The sequence below is a fragment of the Gopherus flavomarginatus genome, chromosome 2 (assembly GCF_025201925.1).
Source record: "Gopherus flavomarginatus isolate rGopFla2 chromosome 2, rGopFla2.mat.asm, whole genome shotgun sequence".
NCBI lineage: Eukaryota > Metazoa > Chordata > Testudines > Testudinidae > Gopherus > Gopherus flavomarginatus.
In genome coordinates, this window is record NC_066618.1 from 256,206,212 (window position 1) to 256,232,260 (window position 26,049).

Genomic DNA, 26,049 nt, shown 5'->3' on the forward strand with positions numbered 1-26,049 from the left:
TGTTCACTCTTCTTCTCAATGAGGAGGTACTCAATGCAGCTTTGGCAGCATGCCTGCACATGATGAAAAAGGCTGTGGGCTAAAAGAACCCCATTCTGCTCTGGTAGTGCTTGTTAGACATATGGAACACAATACCGTTGCCTCAGGATAGCATAAAATACTTCTGCAAAATGCTGATTTAAATGATTATACTTGCTGTTTTTACTTTAACCCCACAAGGGGAGCTGACCTTATCTACAAGTACTCAGCCCAAAGCACAGGTGAGTCTCAGGGTACATCTACCCAGGGATAAAAGACCAAGGGGGAGCTGGCTTGGGCTTGTGGGGCAAAAAATGGTCTCCAGCCCAAGCCCAAATATCTACACAGAGCCCTGTGAGCCCAAGTCAGGTGACCTGGGCCAGTTGCGGGTTTGTTATCCCTATGTAGACATATCTGAAGTGAGTATGAAAAAGTGGGAATCTACCTTGGTGTTGCTTATACTTTCTTCCTTCAATGTGTCTGTTATGCCAAATTAGGACTCCTTCTAGGGTTACTTAGATTCTCTTTGACTCATATTTCCAAATTCAGAGTTGTTGCCTAAATTAGATTCCTCCACACTAACAGACACCTGTAGAGCTACTAATATGTGGTCTACCTATGCCCAACGGAGTCAATGTAAGCATAATTTACCTGCTGATAAGCTAGAAGAATGTGTAAATCAAATTAGCCCCCACATTACTTTACTTTACATCATCTTCCAGCGCCTCCATGTATAAATCACACCAACTCCCTTAGACATAGGTAGTGTATGTGTGCAAAACTCTAAAGAAATCTGACTACGAGAGGTCTAACTTACATATCGCTTTCTTCAGCTTCAGTGAATCTGGCCCATTGTCTCACCAACATGTCAAAACCCTGATTGAAAGGCCCATGCCCGCTGGTGAGACAGTTTGGCTCCAAATGCCAGTTTATAATCTGGCTTCTCAAATTCAACTGCCAACAAGTAATGGTGTTTTTCAACACCTCTCCGCTGGGAAATGAATGCACAAACCTCACTTCATAATGCTCAGGGTGGGTTGATTTAAATCAACGCAATTTAAATGGCTGATTTTAATCATGATTTAAATCAAGAAACAGGAAACCTTGATTTAAATAATCTACTTTAATTGTGTTTTGAATTTTTGTTTTTTTGTTATTTTCCTAAAGAAAGGTTGATTTCTTGTTAGTTGGTAACCACTCAGACATGTTGATTTACCACTAAATACAGCCCTAACAATAACTTCCATGTTTGTTTTTGCTAACTAGGAGGATACATTATATCTATACACATTTATTTAGCTTCTTAATTTTTCCATTTTTTTATTGTTGCAAAATGGTGAATAGTGTCTTACGTATTTACTAGATGATGATAAATCAAAAGTGAACAATTAATGTCAAGCTGCGTTTGGATATAATTTGGAATTCAATTAAATCTGTTTTTATTAAATAAATTTTTACTGTGCTGGACCCATAAGAAAAAAAGTTTATTAGACATGTTTGCATTTAAAATTGATTTCCGCTTTACTCTGCGCTGGTCAGGCCTCAGCTGGAGTATTGTGTCCAGTTCTGGGCACCACATTTCAAGAAAGATGTGGAGAGATTGGAGAGGGTCCAGAGAAGAGCAACAAGAATGACAAAAGGTCTTGAGAACATGACCTATGAAGGAAGGCTGAAGGAATTGCGTTTGTTTAGTTCGGAAAAGAGAAGACTGATAGGGGACATGATAGCAGTTTTCAGGTATCTAAAAGGGTGTCATCAGGAGGAGGGAGAAAACTTGTTCACCTTAGCCTCCAATGATAGAACAAGAAGCAATGGGCTTAAACTGCAGCAAAGGAGATTTAGGTTGGACATTAGGAAAAAGTTCCTAACTGTCAGGGTAGTTAAACACTGGAATAGATTGCCTAGGGAAGTTGTGGAATCTCCATCTCTGGAGATATTTAAGAGTAGGTTAGATAAATGTCTATTAGGGATGGTCTAGACAATATTTGGTCCTGCCATGAGGGCAGGGGACTGGACTCGATGACCCTCTCGAGGTCCCTTCCAGTCCTGGAGTCTATGAGTCTATGAGTCTATATTATCTGTAGTTGAACTGATTGTTTATGGTCACCTTGTCCTTCCAGATTTTAGAACTACAACATCTCATCCTTTCACACCTAGCTTTTATTCATAGATTGGAAGAGTAAAACAAGCTTTCCTGCTTTTTCAACACCGAAGTGGTTTCTTAATTTTGAATTAACTGGTCATTGAACTAAACTATCTGAAATGAAGAAAACACACACATTGCACCTGCTGAACAGGCTACTGCTATCAAAAGCTGGTTTAGCACTTCAACAAACTTTGCTCTCAGGTGCTTAGTCAGTAACTTCCAATAGTTCAGTGTTTACTCCTGTAGGAATTCTGCACCACTGCATAAGGGCAGAATTTAACGTTCCCACAGATTTTACTCTTTTCCCACAGAATAATTGATTCATGCAGCCCTCCAGGCAGCAGTCTCAGGCGGGAACATCTGGTTCAAGTGTCAGGAGCAACTGGGGGAAGACATAAATCACCATCTGGGGGGGTGGAGTGGGACTCTGTCCCTCTCACTTGCTATTTGCAGTGTGCCCAGAGCCAGGGAAGGGCAGGGCTGGTGATGCCTCAGCCAGTGGCTCCTATCACGTGCTGGGCTTCAGCTGCTAGTTCTGGATGGGCTGGGCTGATACAGGACTTCCTCTTCCCCTGCACTGGCTGGGACTGTGTCAGATCCACCCCCAGAAATCTCCTCTGCCTGCAGGAAGTTCCGCACCCCCATTGCTTCCTTTCCCCATTTCTTCCCACCTGTGGGGGGGAGTCACCACTGTATGGGGAGCTGCCCCCCCATCTGTCCAACCCCCATGCATCCAGACCCCACCACCACCAACCAGACATCCCACCCATGAGTCCCACCCCTTGCATCCAGATTCCTTGCACACAGACTTCCCCACCAAGTCCCCAACCTCTGCACCTAGACCACCTCCTGAGCCCTCGGCACTCACACCCCCTGTGATGCTCTGTACCTTGGGGAAACACCCAGCACCCCCATGTTCATCCTTGTAAAATGATTGTGTGGTATCTGATGCAAAGTTTGTCATGTTGGCTGTCTTCAGAAGGCTCATGATGCACTGAGCATTGCTGTTACAGTACTGTTATAGGTTATAATTTCATGTATGTAGTTACGAGGCTGAAAATGTATCCTCATGGCTTAAAATAAGCCCAGGCAAAAACTCTCCAAGAGCAAAGAGGCAATTCACACATCATCAGGGCAGGTATGGGACAAACCCAGCTCAGCCTCACAGGAACAAGGGACAGTGGCCTAGACAGCAACAAAAGGATCTGTTGGGACACTCGAGTGAATCACCCCCCTTCCTCTGGCCAGTTTGGGACAGTGATGAGGTAATGCTCACTTGACTCTGGAAGAGGGCGAGGGCAAAGCCAAGAGGGAAGAAAGAATATGATAAAAGGAAGAGACGTTTGACATGCTCTTCCTCTCTCTTCAGCCTACATCTACAGACCCCACACCAAGCGACTGAAGTGCTGATCAAAGTGGAGAGCCTGGCTGATGAGCAACCAGCCAGCCTGTGGTGAGAAGCATCTAACTTTGTAAGGGCAGTGAAAGTGTTAAGATCAGTTTAGAATGTGTTTTACTTTTATTTCACTTGACCAAATCTGACTTATGCTTTGACGTATAATCACTTAAAATCTATCTTTCATAGTTAATAAATGTGTTTGTTTATTTAAGCAGTGTGTTTGGTTTAAAGTGTGTCAGAGGCTCCCGTTGGGATAACAATCCCGGTATATATCAATTTCTTTGTTAAACTGACCAACTCATATAAGCTTGCAGCATACCGCGGGCATAATTGGACACTACAAGATGGAGGTTCCTAGGGTTGTGTCTGGAACCGGAGATTTTGACTAGTGTCATTCAGTTGCACAATCCAAGGAGCAGCTTACATGCCAGGGGTTGTGTGTGAACAGCCCAGGAGTGGCAGTTCTCACAACAGAGCAGGGTAAGACTGGCTCCCAGAGTCGAGGACTGGAATAGCCCAGCAGCTCACCAGTCCAGATAACACCAGAAGGGAACGTCACAGTGGCGTAGCGAGCAGGGTGTATGTGCAGCTTATTACTCCAAGTGGAGTTCACACTTTAAGTACTGATATTTGTGATTTTAAGTGAGTCTTTAGTGCAGTGGCTAAGAACAGTCAGGAAGAGGTCACAGTTTTGTTATTTTTTGTTTGCTTATTTTGGTAAAGGGAGTAGGAACAGAAAAGCAGGAAAATGAGTGAAAGCAGTGAAGCAATTGTGAAGTTCGAGCTTTTCAGGCTGCAGTCTGCAGAAAAGGAGAGGGAGCACCACAGATTATTGCAATGGAATGAACTGGAAATAAAAGAAAAAAACAGAGAGAAAAAAGTGAAAAACCAACTGGACCTGATAGAGAAGCAGAATCAGAGGCCCCCTCTGCCCCACCTATCACTCCAAAAATCCATAAATGGGAACACTTGTGTCTTGCATAGAGTGAGGATGATGATATTGCTCAATATCTGACTATCTTCGAAAGGCTTTGTGTAATACATGAAATCTCTGATAAGAGAGTTCCTACCCTGATTGCGAAATTAACAGGTAAAGCTCAAAATGTATTCAATGGAATGCCTATTGAAGATGCTTTAGACTACTGTAAATTTAAAGATACTGTTTTGCGAAGTTTTCAGATTACCCCTGAAACATATAAAGTAAAATTTAGGAATCTTAAGAGAGAGATTGGTATGAGTCATGTGGAGGGAGTAATGCACAACTTCTTGTCCCCCCCTCCAGTTAGAAATTACATAAACTGGGTCATATTATAAACAAGAAATAATTTTATTAACTACAAAAGATGAATTTTAAGTGAATAAAAGATATGACAAAACAAAGCAGATTACTGACCAAATAAAGCAAAATATGCAAGCTAAGCTCAAAATACTTTAAAAAAAAAAAACAGGTTACCAAATGTAAATTCTCACCCTAAATGTTATTTTAGGCAGGTTGCAAAGTTTCTGTGGTTCAGAGTTCCAGTTATATTCCTTTTCAGACTGGACTCCTGCATCAGTCTGGACCCCACCCCATCCCATTCCACCCATTGCCTTCACTTCAGGTACTTTTATCAGTCTTTCTTCTTGGGCAGACAGGCCATGGAGAGGAGCAGTCCCATTTACCTTCCTCCACACCCTTAAATAGGATTTGCGTAAGGTGGGAATCCTTTGTTTCCCAAACTTGACCCCCCGCTCTCCCATCCCTTCCAGTGGAAAGTTACAAGAAGTCCCAGGTAATGTTTAGTATCAGGTGACAAGACCACCTGACTCTGTAGTATCACATCATCCAGGAGTCAGTGGCAGTATGGAGCATCCACAAGAAGGCCAAGCCTTTTCACAGTCCATTGTCCTCGCTGATGAGTCATCAGCCCTGTCTGGCTTTTCCACCGTTGTACCTGAAGTGCTAGCAGTGGGCATCACCCAAAATACCATAGTTGAAATACAGATACATAGTCAATATTCCTAACTTCAGATACAGAAATGATACAGGCATACAAATTGGATAATCACATTCAGTAAATTATAACCTTTCCAATGATATCTTACAAAATCCATCCTGCATAAAGTACATCTCAGTTATGTCATATTCACATCATAAGCATATTTTCATAAAGAATATGGAGTGAAACGTCACAATGCTGTTTTATTTTAATTTATTTTTTTTTCTCTCTCAGAAGTCTTTGCTGAATGGGCTGGCCCTTAACACTGTACACAGGATGCATCCCAAAAAGAGACATTAATCTGTATTTCTTACCTATTTGTTTCCTGTATTGCTCAACAGGAATTCTTGCGGCAGACGCATCCTTTCTTCCCATCCTTTTTGAGTCTAAAACCACTAAGTAAGGAAGGGGGGGAAAAAAATCACATTATTTTTAAATAATGAATTATCTAAACAAACCAATGGATTCTATGCATGTCACAGAAAGTCTTTAACAAGTAAAATTGTTATCTAAATTATATACAAAAGGAATAAACCTATACATGGTAGAAATGGTTAGAACATAAGAATGGCCGTACTGGGCCAGACCCAAAGATCCATCTAGCCCAGTATCCTGTCTACCAACAGTGGCCAATGCCAGGTGCCCCAGAGGGAGTAAACTCAACAGGCAATAATCAAGTGATCTCTCTTCTGCCATCCATCTCCACCCTCTGACAAACAGAGGCTAGGAACATCTTGGTTAATATCCATTAACAGACTTAACCTCCATGAATTTATCCAGTTCTCTTTTAAACGCTGTTATAGTCCTAGTCTTCACAACCTCCTCAGGTAAGGAGTTTCACAAATTAACTGTGTGCTGTGTGAAGAACTTCCTTTTATTTGTTTTAAACCTGCTGCCTATTAATTTCATTTGATGACCCCTAATTCTTGTATTATGGGAATAAGTAAATAACTTTTCCTTATTTATTTTCTCCACATCGCTCATGATTTTCTATACCTCTATCATATCCCGTCTTAGTCTCCTCTTTTCCAAGCTGAAAAGTCCTAGCCTCTTTAATCTCTCCTCATATGGGACCTGTTCCAAACTCCTAATCATTTTAGTTGCCCTTCTCTGAACCTTTTCCAATGCCAGTATGACTTTTTTGAGATGAGACCACATCTGTACACAGTATTCAAGATGTGGGCATACCATGGATTTATACAAGGGCAATAAGATACTCTCCATCTTATTTTCCATCCCCTTTTTAATGATTCCAAACATCCTGTTTGCTTTTTTGACCGCCATTGCACACTGCATGAACATCTTCAGAGAACTATTCACAATAACTCCAAGATCTTTTTCCTGACCCGTTGTAGCTAAATTAGCCCCCATCATATTGTATGTATAGTTGGGGTTACTTTTTCCAACGTGCATTACTTTACATTTATCCACATTAAATTTTATTTGCCATTTTGTTGCCCAATCACTTAGTTTTGTGAGATCTTTTTGAAGTTCTTCATAGTCTGCTTTGGTCTTAAGTATCTTGAGCAGTTTAGTATAATCTGCAAACTTTGTTTTACTAGGTATTTTATTAGGTTACTAACTTTTCTGTAACTGTTTTTCCTTTAGATGTGTTGCACATGTCTACTCAGCTGTAGGTGTATGTGCACCCTACCTCAATGCACAGTTGTCAGAATTTTTCCCTTAGCGGTACCCATCGGGGCAGCACGATCACCCTCTGCTGCCTTGTGCAGGCATAAAGTGCGGAACTACCACTGACCTTCCTCAGCTTCTTCCTACCGGAAAGACTCACTGGAGAGAGGAAGAAGGGCAGGTCATGGAATGGACATGTGCATATCTTGAAGAATAACAGTTATGGAAAAGTTAGTAACCATTTCTTCTTCTTCAAGTGATAGCACAGATGACTCAAAAGCCGTTCACTTGTCCAAACTTAGCAATGTCTCTAGACTGTCAAGAGATAGCATAGTGATAGACAAACATATGCCATGATGACCAGGTTGTCACTTTGGAAATATCTAATATGGGAACATGGGCCAGGTGCTGCTTCGGATCTAGTCAAATGACCCAACACTCTATCCACAGGCTTCACATTCACCAACTGGTAACCGAAGTAGATATCCAAAATGTGATCCTTTGGGCGTATACAGGACACACCTTCATTCTGTCCACCCATGCTGTGAACAGTTGTGTTGAAGACCTAAAACAGGGGTAGGCAACCTATGGCACGCATGCGAAGGCGGCATGCGAGCTGATTTTCAGTGGCACTTACACTGCTCGGGTCCTGGCCACTGGTCCGGGGGCCTCTGCATTTTAATTTAATTTTAAATGAAGCTTCTTAAACTTTTTAAAAACCTTAATTACTTTAATATATAACTAAACTATTGTTGTACGTATAGACTTATAGAAAGAGACCTTCTAAAATGTATTACTGGCACATGAAACCTTAAATTAGAGTGAATAAATGAAGACTCAGCACACCACTTCTGAAAGGTTGCCGACCCCCGACCTAAAAGGTTTAGTCTGTTCTAGATAAAAAAAAAAAACCCTAAAGCTTTTCCAATATTTAGAGTATGAAGCCTCTCCTCACTTTTATAATCATGAGGCTTTGGGAAGAAGGTTGGTAAGAAGACTGCTTTGTTAATTTGAAAACTAAACAGGGAGCAGGTCGTTAGAGGTTCAAAGGGGGTGACCCATCAGTTTTTCTAAGACTAGATTCAAGCTCCGTGAGGGAACAGGATTTTGCACATGTGAAAATAGTCTAACCAGGCCCTTTAAAAATCTTACAGACATAAGGCTGAAAAAAGAGAATGGTTATCAACAGACGGGTGGAAGGCTAAGATAGCCACTAAATGCACTCTGATTGAACTAATCGCCAATGCTTAGTGTTTTAGGGGCAGAAGATAGTCCTGTATGTGCTGAACAGAAACAAAGATCAGAAAAGCTCCTTTCATTCTAACCCAGACAGAGAACTTCTTCCATTTAGCCAAATACTCCTAGCTGATGGTTTTCTACTATTTAGCAGCACTTCCTGAACAACCCTAGAAAAAGACTTCTCTGCAGTCATTAGCCACAAGGCCTCCGAGTCATCAGGAGAAGGGTCTGCAAATTGGGATGGAGGAGATGACCCTGATTCTGTGAAATCAAGTCCATGTGTAGCAGGAATGATAATGAGGGGGACTAACTGATAGGTTCAATAGCTCCAAAAAACAGTGTTGAAAGGGCCATCGCTCAGCATAAGATGAGACTTGTTCTGCTTAACTTTGCACAGAACTTTGGACAAGAGAGAAATGGGAAGAAAAGCATACAAGTGTTCATCAGACCACGACAGTAGAAATGCATCTGTCAAGGAACCTGGACTGTGGCCCGCTGCAGAGCAAAACTGGTGACATTTTTTGGTGTCTTTTGTTGCAAACAGATCCACTTGTGGAGTTCCCAAAAACTGGAGAATAGACCTTGCTAAGTCTGCGTGAAGGACCACTTGCAGTGGTTGATGAACAGCCTATTAGGCGATCTGCCAATGTACTGTGGATCTGTGGAAGGTAACCTGCTTTCAGGATTATGGAATTGGCAATGCAGAAGGCCCAAAGCAGAATTGCTAAATGACACAGCAGTGAAAATCAGACTCCTAGTTTTTTTACATAAAACATGGCCATTGTATCATTGGTCATAACCAACAAACCCCTTCCTTTGATTTGTGGAAGAAATGCCATGCAAGCTAACCAGATAGCCTGCAACTCCCTGATGTTTATATGCAGACTGAGATCTTGGGAAGACCAGAGATCTTGTGTCTGTAGCACACCCAAATGAGTCTTACCCCTCCACCAGTATGTTGGTCTGAGGGATCCATGACTAAGATGAGAGATTGTTGAGGCCAGGCAAAGGGAACTCCCTTGAAAATGTTGGCAGGATCTATCCACCAATCTAGGGAGGATAAGACTCAATCTGGAATGTGAACTATCATGTCCATGATGCTTCCTCAATGATATACACTTCGGCCAACCAGCCCCATAGCTCTCTCAAACGTAACTCCAATAAATAGGTTTTTTGAACCAGAGACAGAATGGACTTCTCCATGTTGATCAGCAGGCCGAGCTCATCTAACATGGGCCAAAAGTGGTCTCACACAACAACATGGCTTCATGAGAGAGGTCCCTGAAAAGGGACAGGGACAGGATTACTGCATGTCCACCATGTTAAAAATCTACCAATCTGTTGTGGAGTGAGCCCAAACACATTTTGTGAGTGGTTTGCAAAAACTGAAGAAAGGAAAGAAGACACTCTTAGACCTGGTATCTGCTCTTGGCAAACACATCAAAGTAAGGTCTTGAAGAATGCAACCAGAGGCACAGAGTGGTGGTGGACATCTCTTGTAGTGAGGCCCAAGGATCCTTTTAGTAAGCATCATGCTGGAATTGAGGGTGAATCCAGGGTGAGCAGGTACTGGATGCAGGTTGGTGTATATGACCAGGCTAAGACATATAGGAACTCATCTCAGAATCCAAGGGAGAAGAAATGTCAACAAAGGAGGAGCCATCCATACTGGAGAGGTAAGCTCAGAATCTGGAGAAGGGGGTGCTGCCGAGATCATCTGCAGCTTTCTCCTCAAGGACACCATTTTGAATGGAACACTAACTGCTGCATCCCATGTTCCCACATGGTGCAGAGGTGAAGGAATGAGTGTTGGTACCTTGGGCGCCAGGCAACATTCTTGCATTGCCAGAGAAAATTGTACTGAGAAATTCAACAACCCTCTCACAACGGCAAATGCTTTGGGAGTAAACAGTACCGGAAAGTGTTCTGGTCCTGTGGTACCGAAGCCTGAGGTGATAATGCTGATGGCACTTCAGAAGTTAGTCTCAACAGGCCTGTAGTTGGCTCTGGAATCAATGAACTCCCTGTTTTGATATATGCACCAGAGTGCCTCCTTTTAGAGCGCGCCTCCAAGTCCTTTGACTGCTCTGTCTCTGCTCTTGAGGTACCTGGTACCAAGTTTGACTTGCGGTGACTCTTCTTTGGCACCAACAGAATTGACTTACCTATTGGTACCAGCAAGGCTGGAGGAACATAGCTGACCAATGAGCTCAGCACCCAGAGTGGGGTGGATGGTTCAATGGAAGGCAGAGCATTGAAATCAACAACAGGTACTTAAACCTGGTTGCCCTGTCCTTTTTGGATCAGGACTTAAAACCTTTATGGATTCTGCATCTGCACTCACGTGAGCCTCCCCCAAGCACTTAAGGCAGATGGGTCACTATTGATCACTAATTGGCAGTGGTTTGCCACAAGGGTGGCAAGCTTTGACGCTTGGAGAGTACAGCACAGCTCTTGGATTAGGACCAAACTGGGAATCGGTGACGAACTTTTAAACTACTAAATAAAGCTACACTACCTAAACTACAGACCATTAACAAAAATAGATACTACTATCTATTTACAACAAAAAGAAGGGACTTGAGAAGAGAAAAATGGGAGCTTCAACAACTGTCTTGGGGGTAGGAAGGAACTTGGGGTGGCTCTGCCTTTTATGCCTGCATGTAATACACGAGGCAGCACAAGGCACTCATGCCACTTGATGTGTACCATTAAGGGAAAAAATTCTCCGCCAGCTGTGCACTGGAGCACACATACACCTACAGTAGAATGTTGATTTACTATCATTCAAAGAAGAACAATGAAATACTGGAACTAATCATCAATATTACAAACACTATAAGATGAAATCTAAAAGTACTCTTTTTCTATTATTTGGTTTATTAATATTACAGAAGCATTACTTTGAACAACAAAATAAACACAGTATAAGAAATTATAACAAAACAAGCTTCCATCCAATTTGAACCTTCCTCTGCAACATGGCGCACGGGTCACTTGCGGGAGGATTCTCTGCAGCTTGAAGTCTTCAAACCACAATTTGAGGACTTCAATAACGCAGACATAGGTTAGGGGTTTGTTATAGAAGTGGATGGGTGAGATTCTGTGGCCTGCATTGTGCAGGAGGTCAGACTAGATGATCATAATGGTCTCTTCTGACCTTAAAGTCTATGAGTCTATAGTTGAAATCACTATATTTCTTCGATAAATCACTGACTGAACTTAAAGTCTGCCATTATCAGATTTCTACTATGTCCATCCCCACAGAATCTGGGTACCCAAGAATTAAGTTAGTAAGAGAGAAGACAATCTGAAAGCTCATACAGATATAGGGCCAGGCTGTGCTTGAGATCCACATGAAGAGGCCTCCCATGCACTTACCTCCCCCATCCAAAGTAGAATGGGGAGTCTGCTTGCCTTCACAGAACCAGTGCCCCATTCTCCTGCCACCCAGGGAAGCCTGTCCATAGTTCTAGAAATCGCCAAGTGAGGAAAAGGTGGATAGTAGGTGTAGCCACTTTGATTGTCCTGAAACTTCACCTACAGCAAAATCAGAGGAGAATAAATACTGTCAGAGCCTTATTAACTTTCCTGTGTTTCTTATATTAACTCTCCTTCCTCTTAAAGGGGAGTCTCAAGAACAGTCATTGGTGAGCCTTGACAGTGCCATGCTGTCAGAGGATCACAGGGCAGCACCAGGGGATGCACAGCTACTGCGGAAATGCTGGGACTCCACATGGATGGCCTCTATCCCAGGATGATACCCAAGATCCATGCACGTGTCTGGGGATCAGCAAGAAGTGTGGGTCTGATTCATTTTCTTCCAATGCAGGGAATAAACAGATGAATTCAGAGAAAATTCTGGAGAGGTAACTGCATTGATTTTCCTGGATTGCAGCTCAGTTCAGAACTGAGGTACCTTAGTCCTCACACTTGCTATTCTAATTCTAGGTTTGTCTTGACCTGAGATGACAAATCAGATCATATTATACATGTGTAGTAACTGGGATGTGCAAATTTACAATCTAACTCAGGTCTCCAGAGTCTAAATCCACTATCTCTCTATTAACATTATTTTTTAAACTTTCAGAGTAATATGTGTTCTAAAATTAAAACAGCAAGGATGAAGTTCACCCATCACCTTCCAAAGTCTAAGTAATCAACCTTTTGTATAGGGAACTCCAAATAGACTGCAGCGAATTGGAATCTACCTCCCAATTTGCATGCAGGCTGGGAAGCTGCACACAGTCCCTCTGAGGCTGCTATTCCCACTAATAATCACAGCTTCTTCACACGTTGGTATCACTTTTCTCTACTAGATCCACACAATCATGGTTCCAATAACCCTTCCAGACGAGCTCAAACACACCAGCTGTGTGTTATATAAGAGGTGCTAAGATGCTGTATACAGCTGCTCCCTCTGTATGTTTTTCTCCCCACCAAGTAACAACACGTGGTTTACCTGGTGCAGTGGGATACTGGAAATGGATTAATTTCACCCTCTATTCTAAAAACCAAAATCTGGTTTTAAATCTATGTGCAAAAATATATATTAAACCACCAAGACAAGTTTGTCAAATGAGCTATTGTCAATGGCATAACTGTTTTCAAGCCAGGTTCAAAGCACAGTCTCAGGAATTATCCCCGGGGCTTATTCATATATCAAACAATACAGCAATTATTTTCACTGTCTCTCCATTTGGGGACCAATTCTACTTTCTGCTGACAGTACTGGCCAGAAATCAGCACTCATTACATCAGAGCAAATACAGAGTAACACCATTAACTTAAGTGGAGTTACTTAAGATTTAAACTCATGTAAATAACTGAAGAATTTGGCCAATGGCAAAATTTCGACTGACTTTAACAGTAGAAACAGGCCCTATATCTTAAGGTATGAACCACGAGATTTAGAATGAACCTGAGTCTTCACAAATCAGTGAATATTTTAAACGTGTTCAAGAGGAACAGAAATATACAAATTAATATTGCTGTACTTTTAGTGCAGGTCAAAATTAATATCACTGAAGATTTTCATATACTAAGTACATTTAACACGGTAAATAACCAACATTTAGGTATCTATAGCATATACTAAGCTGAATGAAACTAAGGAAAAAGTATCACATCTGGTTTTTTTTCAGTCCCTTGCCCCTATTGCCTATAAAATCATAACCCAGCTTACACCATGGCAACAGTAATGGAAAATAAAGTTAATATTTCAACTAACAAAGTAGATAATACAACAGTTTATACAGTAAAATCTAGCTTTTGGTTTACTTTATTCCACTGTTAGAAACAATGTCTGACTTGCCTTTTGCATTTTCAATAGCCTAGTAACGTTTTGTAACAAAATGTTAGCTGTGAAAGATGCTTGTAAGTTTCAGCACTGCCAATAAAACACACAAGTGCAGAAAAATTATTTCCCAGTAGTTAAAATATATATTTGGCCTACTTAATATGAGCCACAGAGACATGCCTGTTCATCTGTGTGGTTCAAACTGTCACTGACTCAGGCATCTAGAACCTCTAAAATGCTCTGACCTTCTTTGTTCTTCAAAGCCATTCAGTAATCATCATTCATTTCTACTGCTTTGATGGTTATTTAGCAAACTCCTGAAAAACCCATAGAGACATTAACATACACTGCTGCAATGTCTAATAAGACAGCTATTTGCATAAAAGATCAGCCACAATTTAAAATGTGTTGTGATAAATGTGGAAGGGGAATAACAGATCTATATTAGCATGTACGAAACCAAGATTGTTTTCACAATTTAATTCCTTGGGGGCTGTGGCTCATCACCTTCCCTTGTAAGAATTCTCCATTCCCTGAGGAAGTAGCTTGCTATGAGCCAGAGTTAAGCTAAAATATGGATTAATAAGAGATAATATTTATTATTTATGAATCTTGCTGCAGGAATGGTTTCAAATGTAACCATCAGATCAGATTTCTAAAAGGAAAAAGTCTGGAACCTTTCTGACTCACGAAATACTTTGAAGTGAAAATTGCCACCCCTATTTAAAACAGAAATATTTCACTCATAAATATATCTATTATTTCCCAAAATAATTCACACCGTTTAAGAAAGTATGGGCTCATTCCTTTATCCACTGTACTCAACAGCAACATTTCATAAATGTCAGCTGGTGCAGGATCGAGCCCCTTTTCTTGTGATTCTTTACTTAACCTGAATTCTGCAAAATCATAAAGTGCTGTACATACTCTAAAGCCTGTGTAGGTTCCTGGAATTTTAACGACTATATACCATTTAAAAATCATCTAAAGGAGTTTGTCACGGTTCTTTTAGATATTGCTAAAAAAAAACTTAAGGAGTAGTGTCAGGTCATTAGAAATCAATGTGAGCTTTCTCCCAGCTCTCAGCTTCTACAAAAGATGCTTTTTAGGAAAAAAATCATGTACAAGTGATTTGAATGATATTTTGATTCTTAGTTTGTTTTCAGGTTTTTAAAGGGCAATTTTCCCTTGGTCTTGTTTTCCCCCCTCTCTTTCCTCACACTTTGAGCGCTTGCATCACAAGAGGAGTGCTTTATCTTTTTTCTCCAGTTCTATCACATCCTAATCACTATCTGAGATGAATAAGTTGCCTCTATCACCCTCCATTGTCAATAATATATTTCTGATTTTGACAATTAATGAGAGTTATAGACAGAGAGTTATATGTAAATTCAAGATCTGACCATGAGAGAATTTAACTCACTACTCTTGAAATACACTTCTGTTTTACTGTTCATGGGAATTTCAAAAAATATTATTCTGGCCATCCAAGGGATCATACAGTCCCTTTCATTAACGGAATAGAAACATATTGTGAATGACTAAAAAAAAATATACAAAATAAATATAGGGACTATAAAGCACGTGGCACTGTGCTTTGTACATTTGTAGTGCTATATGATTAATAACAATAACAACATCTTAAGTAGGTTCCACTGTAGATACCAAGAGCTGCATGCGTGCAAAATTCCATGAAACTGAGACTTTGTATTGAATCATGCGTTTTGATTCTTTAACTATAAAAGTTGTTTAAATATTAGTATATAGTATTTTTGAACATGAAAGAAAATTAAAGGTTGAAATGTAATTATTAATTTGATAGAAAAGAAATTAAGAATTAGTGACTGAAAGAACTCCCTGCAGAATGCTAATGTTATGGGCCAAATTTTCAGACACTAGCATCTAAGTCTAATTTACACATGCATCAATTTGGACACACTCATAATGGGTAACTGAATATCTATACATGTAGCTATCTGTTTGCATGTACTACAAATGGATGCCACAAACAGGCAAGCACCCTTTTTTTTTACGCAACATAGGCCTATGTTTTCAAACTATAAAGGCAGCCGAGTCTTAACTCAGGCTATAACTCCAAGTCGGATTTAAAATTTATAGATGTCAATGGAAAGAGTTCATTGACTTCAATACGTCTTTTGTCAATAAGTTGCATAGTCAGTTGAATAACCACGGTTTTTTAATAGAGTTAAATTAGCCAAAGGAGGGAGACCATAATGATCCTTAAGTGCAGTGGGAAAACATTGCTAGTGACAAAAAAATTTAACACACGAAATAAGAACAACAGAACGAACTCCTAAAACAAACCTCATGGTCAACTAGAAGTCACAGCTGTTGTCACTAACAACTCAGAACTTCATGACAGCAACAGAACTAGAACTCATATCCTATTGCTTTCAAACAGGCACCTACCACTTTAGGCAAAGGAGAAACTCCATTATCTGTTAGTAATATTGTGCCTATAGCACACAATAGAGCAATTCTGATTTTACCTAATAGGAGTGGCACAAATACACAGCACCCCAATCCAATGTTCTACACTCCTTAGTTCATTTCAAATTCCATAACAAATGAAAAACAAATTAAGTATCAAATATTTTTGTTTTGATTCTTCACAAAGAGTTTAAAATATTTATTAGGCACTTAATACTAAAGACAAGGATTAAAAATATGATTGATTTTGATCATGTGAGAAAAATATGATTTTAATTAAAACACAATCCTGACAGGATTTAAATCAAGATGTTCAAATTTGATAAAAAAGGGGACATCTGTACAAAAATAAATGGCTTGTTTCCACTCCCACAGAAGTTGTCACTCCAGAGGGAATTCTGCGCCACTGTGTGTATTCAGAATTCACATCCAGCACAGAAAAATTACTTCTAATGGGAGAAGCAAAGGAAAGCTGCAGGAGCGGTCACATGCCCCTCCCCAGCTGCGCAGCCACATCATTTTGTCCACCCGGAGCAGCCGGTAGAGAGATAAATCACCGTGGAAGGAGGGGCTGGGGATGCTCCTGCTGGTGGCTCCTACCCGGGCTCAGCTGCTAGTCCCAGCTGGGCTTGGGGTGGGGAAGGACAGGATTTTGTCATCCCCTGCCAGGAGAGACCAGGGCCAGGTCAGACCCACTCCCAGAAATCTCCCCCAGCTATAGGAAGCTCTGCACACACACACCCCCTGCAATTTCCTGCCCACATCGCTCCTCAGCCGCAGGGGGGAGGGTCACTATACAGGGAGCTGCTCCCCCATCTGCTCAAACCCTGTGCATCCGGACCCTCCCCATACCCAGACCCCCCTGGCCAAGCCCCAACACCATGCACACAGATGCCCCCCCCACCCCACCTAGATGCTCCTCCCTGCATGCGGACCCCTGCCTCTCCACTCAGATCATCCCCCGCTGAGCCCTGGCAATCAAACTCCCAACTGGATGAGTCCCACCCCCCTGCACCCAGACCACCTTGATGAGCCTCCCACACCTGGACCCTCACCCCACTGAGCCCCAACCAGCTGCACCCAGACCCCCACTCCATCAAGGCCCATTCCCCCAAAACCCAGACCCTCTCTGCCAAGTCCTATCCTCCCACATCTAGACTCCCACCGCTGAGCCTCAACCACCTTCACCTGGATCGCCCTGCAGAATCCCATTCCTCCTGAACCCAGAACCCCCCAAAGAGCCCCTGTGCATCCATTTAATAGCAGTTGGGAGCTGCAACCCACATCAAGGCCTCATTGAGCTTTGTTTTTTCTGGAATTTACATAGATTTTGATGTAAAGATGGACTTTCATCTGAACAAAATTTTAAGATTCAAGACTGTGAAAATATTAAAGCCTTCACTAGAAAAGATAACCATTTTTAGGTGTGGGGAAATAGCTACTCATGGAGGAAGACCATGTAGAAAGGAAGTATCTGTTCCATGTGCAATAGTATATTATATAATATATCATACATCTATCTATACTTGTGTATGTACATATATATGTATGTTTCATTAATGTACTGATTGTAGCATATTACAATGCCTTTTTCATAGTAATTCATTTTATACAGCTAATAAAATATGGACTCTGCAATCACACAAAAGAGGAGTCTACCCCATCTCCTTTATATGGATAAATATTTGAATTTGAGTTTACATGAATAAAGTTCCAGTGCTTGTTACTGTCAGACACATACCCCAGATCCAGCAAAGAACTTCAACATATGTTTAATTTAAGCATGTCAGTAGTCCCACTGCCGTTAGTAGGATTACCCAAATTAAGTATGTATCAAATGCTTTGCTGCATGCAGGCCTAAGTCTGATATGATAGAGAAAGCAACAGTAACGTTCTTTTTCTTACCGGGCTCTCAGTGTATGTTCTGCTGGGGCTCTCAATATAAGCTATCTTATATCTTAAAAATTCAGACTTCTGTTTAATGTAATACACTATATTCACTTAAAAATACAGATTGTCTGCAATCAAAAAGAATCTCTACCCTTCTGACACTAAAAGAAGAAAACCCTCTCAGGCAAATATACTGCAGAAGGTTTTAATGCCTCCCATTGCGTGGCAGTTAGCCTTGTCGATGTACAAACTACAAACAAAACAGTGTCTTTATACCTATTCTAGAGGAGTGATTATCTACTTGAATAAAAATCAGAAGCATCTCTCAGTACTGAAAGATGGAAAGAATGCCAACAAATGAAGACAACATGGTTAACATATTAATATTACTTGTTTTCAAGATCTTTATTTTAAATTTACCTTAAATTATATAATGTTCCATTAAAGTATATAAATCAGATAATATTATATATGGTTTTCATCATCACACAATACAAAAATGAAGAACTGGTGAGGGTTTCTCTCTGGAAGAAAAATTATATGATATATATGACTACATGTGATATTCAATGCTAACTTTTTTTTTTAAGTAACGTGACCTATTGTGTACAGTATTTGGTATATACAAGCAGCATTAAAAGCAAATGCAGATGCTGGACTATGCTGATTGTGATGTGAGGGTAGATAAGGAGAGCAAAGGCATTTGTCACTCATACAACATGAAAATAAAGCATGCACCTTTTACTGTGCAAGTTAAAAGCTTATTGAGTCAAGAGGAATTACTAGAATCAACTATTTGTTCTGCCTCGGTGATTCAAGATATCAAGCGCAAACAGTCTGCAGTATGGCTGAATATAGGCACTTTCATTCCCTCTTTGATCCTTAACATCCACACCTTCACCTTTATTTCCTTTGATGAGCTAGGGAATCATTTAAATTAAAATTACTATGCTATATAGGTCGTACATCTCAAATTTCAAAATTAACTACATTCTTCTAAACACTCTACTTATAATAACTTTATATTTTACAATTCATGTATTAAATAGAGAATCATGTTATTTCATTGGTATCTTATTCCATGGTATCAAAAATGTTATTTTGCTCTGCTCAAGTATTAACTAAGGGGTAGCACAAGATAACTCCTGTCTTCTCCCTTTCCCAGGCTTAGGGAAGTACAGCACATTCCCCCGACCACCCACCCAATTTTTCCTATTCTAGCGTCCCAACTGGTCAAAGTTTAGTATGCGTGCGTGCAAACTTTAAAGGATTTAAGTGTAAACTTCATTCTGAATTTCCTGCATTTAGAATGTTTGATTTGGGGATAGTTACAATTTCCCTGTAACAAACTGATCCTGAATTACTGATACATATTCTCAATCTTAACTTCATTTTAATGTAGTGATCGTCCAGGTTAGTGGAAGGAGAAGTGAGGATCTCAGTAACTGGACCTGCACACCCTGGCAGCCCACCATAAATTGGAGGCTGGGAGTCCTGGAGAAAATACCAAAATAAATAAAGCCACCACCCAAAAGCTAGAAGTGAGACAAATTTGTTTCTTTGGTGAATCCTATCACCACAGTATGACGAAATGTCACATCACCACCACTATCTGTCATAATGATTAACAAAACTGGTGACCAACCTTTCCTATTTTGATTTTCTTCAGCCTTTCCTATTTTGATATTCTTTAACCTCTGTCTCACTTGGCACCTAGAAAAAACAGGTAAAAGCTGAAAGCAAGTTACAAAGGACAGCAGCAAATAATATTTCAACACACTTGGAGATAATTGTAACACTTCAGCAAAACTGAATTATTAGCTCCATTTTGAAAACTAGTCTTTGAATGGATTTAAAAGATAATCTTTCCATCCTATGTTCAGAATGAATGTTTTTTCCCCTCTCCTGAAACTACCATAACTCAATAAATATTAAATAAACTGATTTAAGAATGAAAAAAGTTTCATGATCCTTTGTTGCTCCTCATGTTGTATTCGGTATTCAGGACAGTGAATTAGCATATACAAATATTTTAGTCAGAGTAAAAGAAATAATAAGTGCATGAATAGTTTTAATTTGGATTTAAAAAAAAACTGATTAAAACCACCATAACCTGTTATGGTATATCAATACAGCAATTAGGCAGGGTCTACTTGCAGGATTCCAAAGCTCAGGCTCCAGCCCAACCCCGGAAGACTACTCAGCAATGAAACAACCCAAGCCCCAAGAGCCTGAAGGCACAGGCCAGCTGCAAGAGTCTAGTTGCTGTGTAGATATACCCTTAATGTTCTCAAACAGAGATAAGATGACAAAATGAATATACACATCCAGGGGAGGAAGGGAGGGATAGCTCAGTGGTTTGAGCATTGGCCTGCTAAACCCAGGGGGCGACTTAAGGATCTGAGGCAAAATCAGTACTTGGTCCTGCTAGTGAAGGCAGGGGGCTCGACTCGACCTTTCAGGGTCTCTTCCAGTTCTATGAGATAGGTATATCTCCATATATTTTATTTATTTAGGACAAAACAACATTCTTCTGTAAATTTTTCTTTAATTTTGGCTATGAGAAATGAAGTTGTAAATCTACTAGATTCTCCTCTCAGATGTAAAATTAAAAGGTTCAGCTGATCTTAGGTCCTCCACTCAAAGAACCAGTCACAATCCCAGAATAATTCAATTGAAGTTACATATCAAAATTTACATATCATATCAAATCTTTTGTATGGAGCAATGGTCCTCTGAAGGTACAAATGCTGGTAAGTAGCAGAAAAAGTAGCAGCCTGCTTACTTTATAACAACAAAAGCCCTGGCCTCACTTTAGTGCTGCAGGTTTTCACCATTTTGTGCTGCACAATTTCAACTGCATTTGTTCAGCAGCAGCAAAAGGTGGCATTATGGAGGCGTTTTGCTTATATCCTGCATTGCAGCTGTGCATGCACTTATTATCAGCCTACTGGTCTAGACATTGCTAAACTTTAACGCTGTTAGTTTCAACTGTCATGCTAGGTATTTCTTATATTTTTGAATAGGTCAAAAAGCAGGAGGTGCAGCATACCAGTTACCTATCCTAGTTGTACACCCTCTAGGGACTCCCCCATGCCATGGCTGTGGCATGGATCTAAGTGACAAGACTCCAAACATTTTACAGTTGTAGCTAGGAAAATCTTAGCTAAATTTGGTATAACATGACTATCTCCAAACTGGATTAAGGGCTGCCTAACTCTGTTTTTAAAACCATGACCAAGTATTACCTCCCCAGCTATATATCCAACTTCCACCAACATTTTAGGCAATGCTATAATAATTAAAATATATTAGAATACGCTGTAGGCATAATAGCTAGGGTCATGACTAGGGTCCTACCAAATTCATGGTATATATTGGTCAATTTCACAGTCATAGGATTTTAAAAATCATAAATTTCATGGATTTCAGCTATTTAAATCTGAAATTTCATGGTGTTGTAACTGTAGGGATCCTGACCCAAAAAGGAGTTGTGGAGTAGCCACAAGGTTATTGTAAGGGGGGTTGCGCTACTGCTACTCTTATTTCTGCGCTGTTGCTAGCGGCAGTGCTGCCTTCAGAGCTGGGAAGCTGGACAGCAGCGGCTGCTGGCAGAACTGACGCCAGCAGCAGTGCAGAAGTAAGGATTGCATAGTATGGTACTGCCATCCTTACTTCTGTACTGCTGATGGCAGGGCACTGCCTTCAGAGCTGGGCACCTGGCCAACAGCTGCCACTCTCTGGCTGCCCAGCTCTGAAAGCAGTGCAGAATGGTGGCAGTGCCGTGACCCCACTAAAATAAGCTTGCGACACCCCTGCAACTCCCTTTTTAGTCAGGACCACCAATTTGTGAAACATTGGTCTCCCCCATTAAATCTGTAGGATACAGGGTAAAAGCATACAAAAGACCAGATTTCACAGGGAGAGATCAGATTTCACCATCTGTGATGCGTTTTTCACAGCCGTGAATTTGGTAGGACCCTAGTCATGACCAAATAACGCAGTTCTGTATTTGATATCTGGACCTCAGACCAGTTAGCAATGGGAAAGTTAGGACATCTGCCAAAGAGAAACCTTCCGTCTCTACAATGAGAGCATTTAATGAGTTGCTATAGGGACAGGAAGATCTACTAAGAAGCCATAGCCCAAAATAAAATAGTCCACTTTAATATCCTGAGTGCATGTCTCTAAGTCAGGGGTCAGCAACCTTTCAGAAGTGGTGTGCTGAGTCTTCATTTATTCACTCTAATTTAAGGTTTCGCGTGCCAGTAATACATTTTAATGTTTTTAGAAAGTCTCTTTCTATAAGTCTATAATATATAACTAAACTATTGTTGTATGTAAAGTAAATAAGGTTTTTAAAATGTTTAAGAAGCTTCATTTAAAATTAAATTAAAATGCAGAGCATCTCAGACTGGTGGCCAGGACCTGGGCAGTGTGAGTGCCACTGAAAATCGGCTCGCATGCTGCCTTCGCACACGTGCCATAGGTTGCCTACCCCTGCTCTAAGCATTAGGAGTTAATATACACCCTTGGCTGGAGTCAAAAGGAGAACATGTGCTTCAATAGTACCATAAGATTTTACTGGGAATGGCTGAGGGATACAGTGTCCGAATTATTTCCTTGTAGTTTCTACATAAAACAAAGAATACCAGGGCATTCAATAACAAAAATCTAAGCCAGCTTGCATCAGAGCAAATAAATGAGCAGATAAAATACAATACCAATATCAGAAATCTAACAAAGGCTACTCTCTTCCTAGTACTATCATTTTGTTCCACCACTACTATACCTGACGTCCTATTACCCTGTAAGCAGGCTTGAAGACCAGAGGAAAGCGATATCAATTTTGTGTAGGACTTTAATTACAATTGTTTCCATTTTATTGCAGGATTATGAGTGTGTAAGGCTACCCCGCTCCCCCTGCCCTCCCCCCACACCTTTGCTGAGACCTTTTACTACTCTGATGGGCTTTCATACAGGCTGTGTTAATGAAAATTGATACTAACATACTACAGTGGAAATGTCTAAAATGAAACTATGTCTGCTCAGAAACACAAAAAAGGTGTTCAGGCTAAAGGCGGAAATGCCTCCCAACATTATTCTTTGCAAAGAAAACAGAAAAGAAACCAAAAAACCAACTAACGTCCCAGAGAACAAGGCATCAAGTTCAAGGCCTTAGTCCTTTGTGTTAAGGTGTAAAAGGGCTGGGCCAGGGATATCTTAAAGATCACTTCATACTCCAGGATCTCAACAACAATCAACAACTTTGCTTCCTGGCGACAACAGAACTGTCTACTTCAGGGGCGGGCAACCTTTTGGCCTGAGGACATCAGGTTTCCGAAATTGTATGGCGGGCCGGTTAGCGGAGGCTGTGCCTCCCCAAACAGTCAGGCGTGACCCAGCCCCTGCCCCTTATCTGAGCCCCCTGCTTCTTGCCCCCCTGACATCCTCCCTGGGATTCCTGCTCCATCCACTTCCCCCCCATTCCCTCTCCCCGGACCATCCCCAGACTCCCCACCCCTGACTTCCCCCCACCGCCCCATCCAACCCCTCCTCTCATTCTTGACTACCCCCTGGGACCCCTGCTCCATCCAACCACCCCTTCTCCCTGATCACCCTAAAAACCCCTGCTGCCCCATCCAACCCCCCATCTCCTTCCTGACTGCTCCCCTGGAACCCTTGCCCCCATTCAACTCCCCTGTTCCTTGACCCCTATGCAGACCCCCACTCCGTGACCACCACCCCAAACTCCCCTGCCCTCTATCCAACCCCCTCGCCTATTTACCGCGCTGCCTGGAGCACCGGTGGCGGGCGGCGCTACAGCCACACTACCCAGAACACCAGGACAGGCAGCTGTGCCACTCAGCTGGAGCCAGCTATGCCACCGCGTAGCACAGAGCACCAGGTCAGGCCTCTGGTCGAGATAATACTTAGTCCTGCCTCAGCACAGGGGTCTGGACTAGATGACCTGACGAGGTGTCTTTCAGTCGTACATTTCTATCATTCTATTAAATAAAAAGTTGACATCAATCTTATTAATATAACATTAAAGTTACAATGGCAACCACTCAGATGGCAGGAAATGCAAAAGTTCAGGATCCCCCTAATAACCACAGATCTCCCATGTTGCTCAGTGACACTCGAGTTACTAGCAATATTAAATGTAATCAAGTGTGTCACTCTGGACACGTTACTTCAGCTATGTCTACACTGAAAACGCCAAGAGCTTCAGTGAAGACATCACTATGCCAACAGGAGAGCTTCTCCCACTAATGCCATTAATCCCCCTCCATGATGGGGAGAAGCCTCCCGTCGACATTTCATTGTGCAGGAGGTCAGACTAGATGATCATAATGGTCCCTTCTGACCTTAAAGTCTATGAGTCTATGAGACATAGTGCTGTCTACACCAGGCATTAGGCCAATATAACTGCATCGCTCAGGGGTGTGGATTTTCCCCACAGCCTGTGAGGTAGGCAAGTACTATCTTAATAGGCAGCAGGTTTAAAACAAATAAAAGGAAGTTCTTCTTCACGCAGTGCACAGTCAAATTATGGAACTCCTTACCTGAGGAGGTTGTGAAGACTAGGACTATAACAGAATTTAAAAGAGAACTGGATAAACTCATGGTGGTTAAATCCATAAATGGCTATTAGCCAAGATGGGTAAGGAATGGTGTCCCTAGCCTCTGTTTGTCAGAGGATGGAGATGGATGGCAGGAGAGAGATTCACAGACTCTAGGACTGAAAGGGACCTGGAAAGGTCATCGAGTCCAGTCCCCTGCTCTCATGATTACTCAAAGATCACTTGATCATTGCCTGTTAGGTTCACTCCCTCTGGGGCACCTGGCATTGGCCACTGTCAGTAGACAGATACTGGGCTAGATGGACCTTTGGTCTGACCTGGTACGGCCGTTCTTATGTTCTGTACTATTATCCCCACTGTACAGATGAGGAACTCCTTCAGTTTCCCGTCTGTGAAAGGGGACAAATAATGTTTCCATCCTTTTTCTTTTTAGACTATAAGGCAGGGTGGGCAAACTTTTCGGGCCAAGGGCCACATCTAGGCGGGAAAATTGTATGCAGGGCCAAGGCAGGGGTACAGGAGCGAGTGTGGGAGCAGGTGCAGTGTGCCGGAAGGGGCTCAGGGCAAGGGATTGGGGCAGAGGAGGGATGCGGGCTGTATGAGGGGGCTCAGGGCAGGGGGTTGGGGTGCAGCAGGGGCTCAGAGCAGGGGGGTTGGGTGCAGGAGGGGCGTGGGTGTGGCAGAGGGCTCAGGGCAGGGGGTTGGGGTGCACAGGGTGCAGCAGGGAGCTCAGGGCAGGGGGTTGGGGTGCAGGAGGGATCCGGGGTGTACGAGGGGGCTCAGGGCAGGGAGTTGAGGTGCAGGAGGGGAGCACAATGCAGGCAGGGGGCTTAGGGCAGGGAGCTGCGGGGCGGGGTGCAGGACAGGTTCGGGCTCTGGCCTGGCACTGCTTATCTAAAGCAGCTCCGGGGTGGCAGCGGCATGCACCGGGGCTAGGGTAGGCTCCCTGCATGCCTGCCCTGTCCCCGGCCCTGTGCAGCTCCAGGAAGTGCTGCGGCCCCTGGGGGAGGAGGGGTGGAGGGCTCCACGTGCGCTGCCCTTGCCGCACCTCCAAGTACCTCCCCCAAAGCCTCCGAAGTTCCCCGTTCCCAGCCAATTGGAGCTGCGGGGGGCAGTGCCTGGAGGCAGGGGCAACGCACAGAGCTCTGGGAGCTGCAGGGAAGTGGTGACGGCCACTTCTGAGAGCAGCACGGGGCCCATGGTGGGAAATCCCATGGGCTGGATCCAAAGCCCTGAGGGGCCGGATCTGGCCCGTGGGCCGTAGTTTGCCCACCCCAGTCTACTGCAAGAGTGAAGGACATCCTTATAAGAAACTAAGGGCACATCTACACTGTCCCACAGTTCAGACTATAGGGTGTGAGGGGGTGAATATCACTGTGCTTCTAAGTGCAACACTGTAACTCCCTTGT

At 42.2% G+C, this 26,049-nt stretch overlaps 1 protein-coding gene across 14 annotated transcripts in view; it reads right to left on the reverse strand.

The window, feature by feature from the left end:
• TRIQK (triple QxxK/R motif containing) overlaps window positions 1-26,049 on the reverse strand; it is a 210,396-nt gene that overhangs the window by 174,345 nt on the left and 10,002 nt on the right. For 8 of the 14 annotated variants that reach the window (XR_007772661.1, XM_050941457.1, XM_050941451.1 and 5 more), the window contains exons 2-4: window positions 19,699-19,766; window positions 11,795-11,953; window positions 5,857-5,937 (exon numbers count right to left, since the gene is read on the reverse strand). Coding sequence is in view for 13 of the 14 variants with exons in the window: in XM_050941457.1 (XP_050797414.1) it covers window positions 5,857-5,937; window positions 11,795-11,852 (139 nt within the window). In the remaining variant the exon portion in view is untranslated. The remainder of the gene's footprint in view (window positions 1-5,856; window positions 5,938-11,794; window positions 11,954-19,698; window positions 19,767-26,049) is intronic. The other 6 variants (XM_050941459.1, XM_050941455.1, XM_050941454.1 and 3 more) reach the window with 3 other exon arrangements.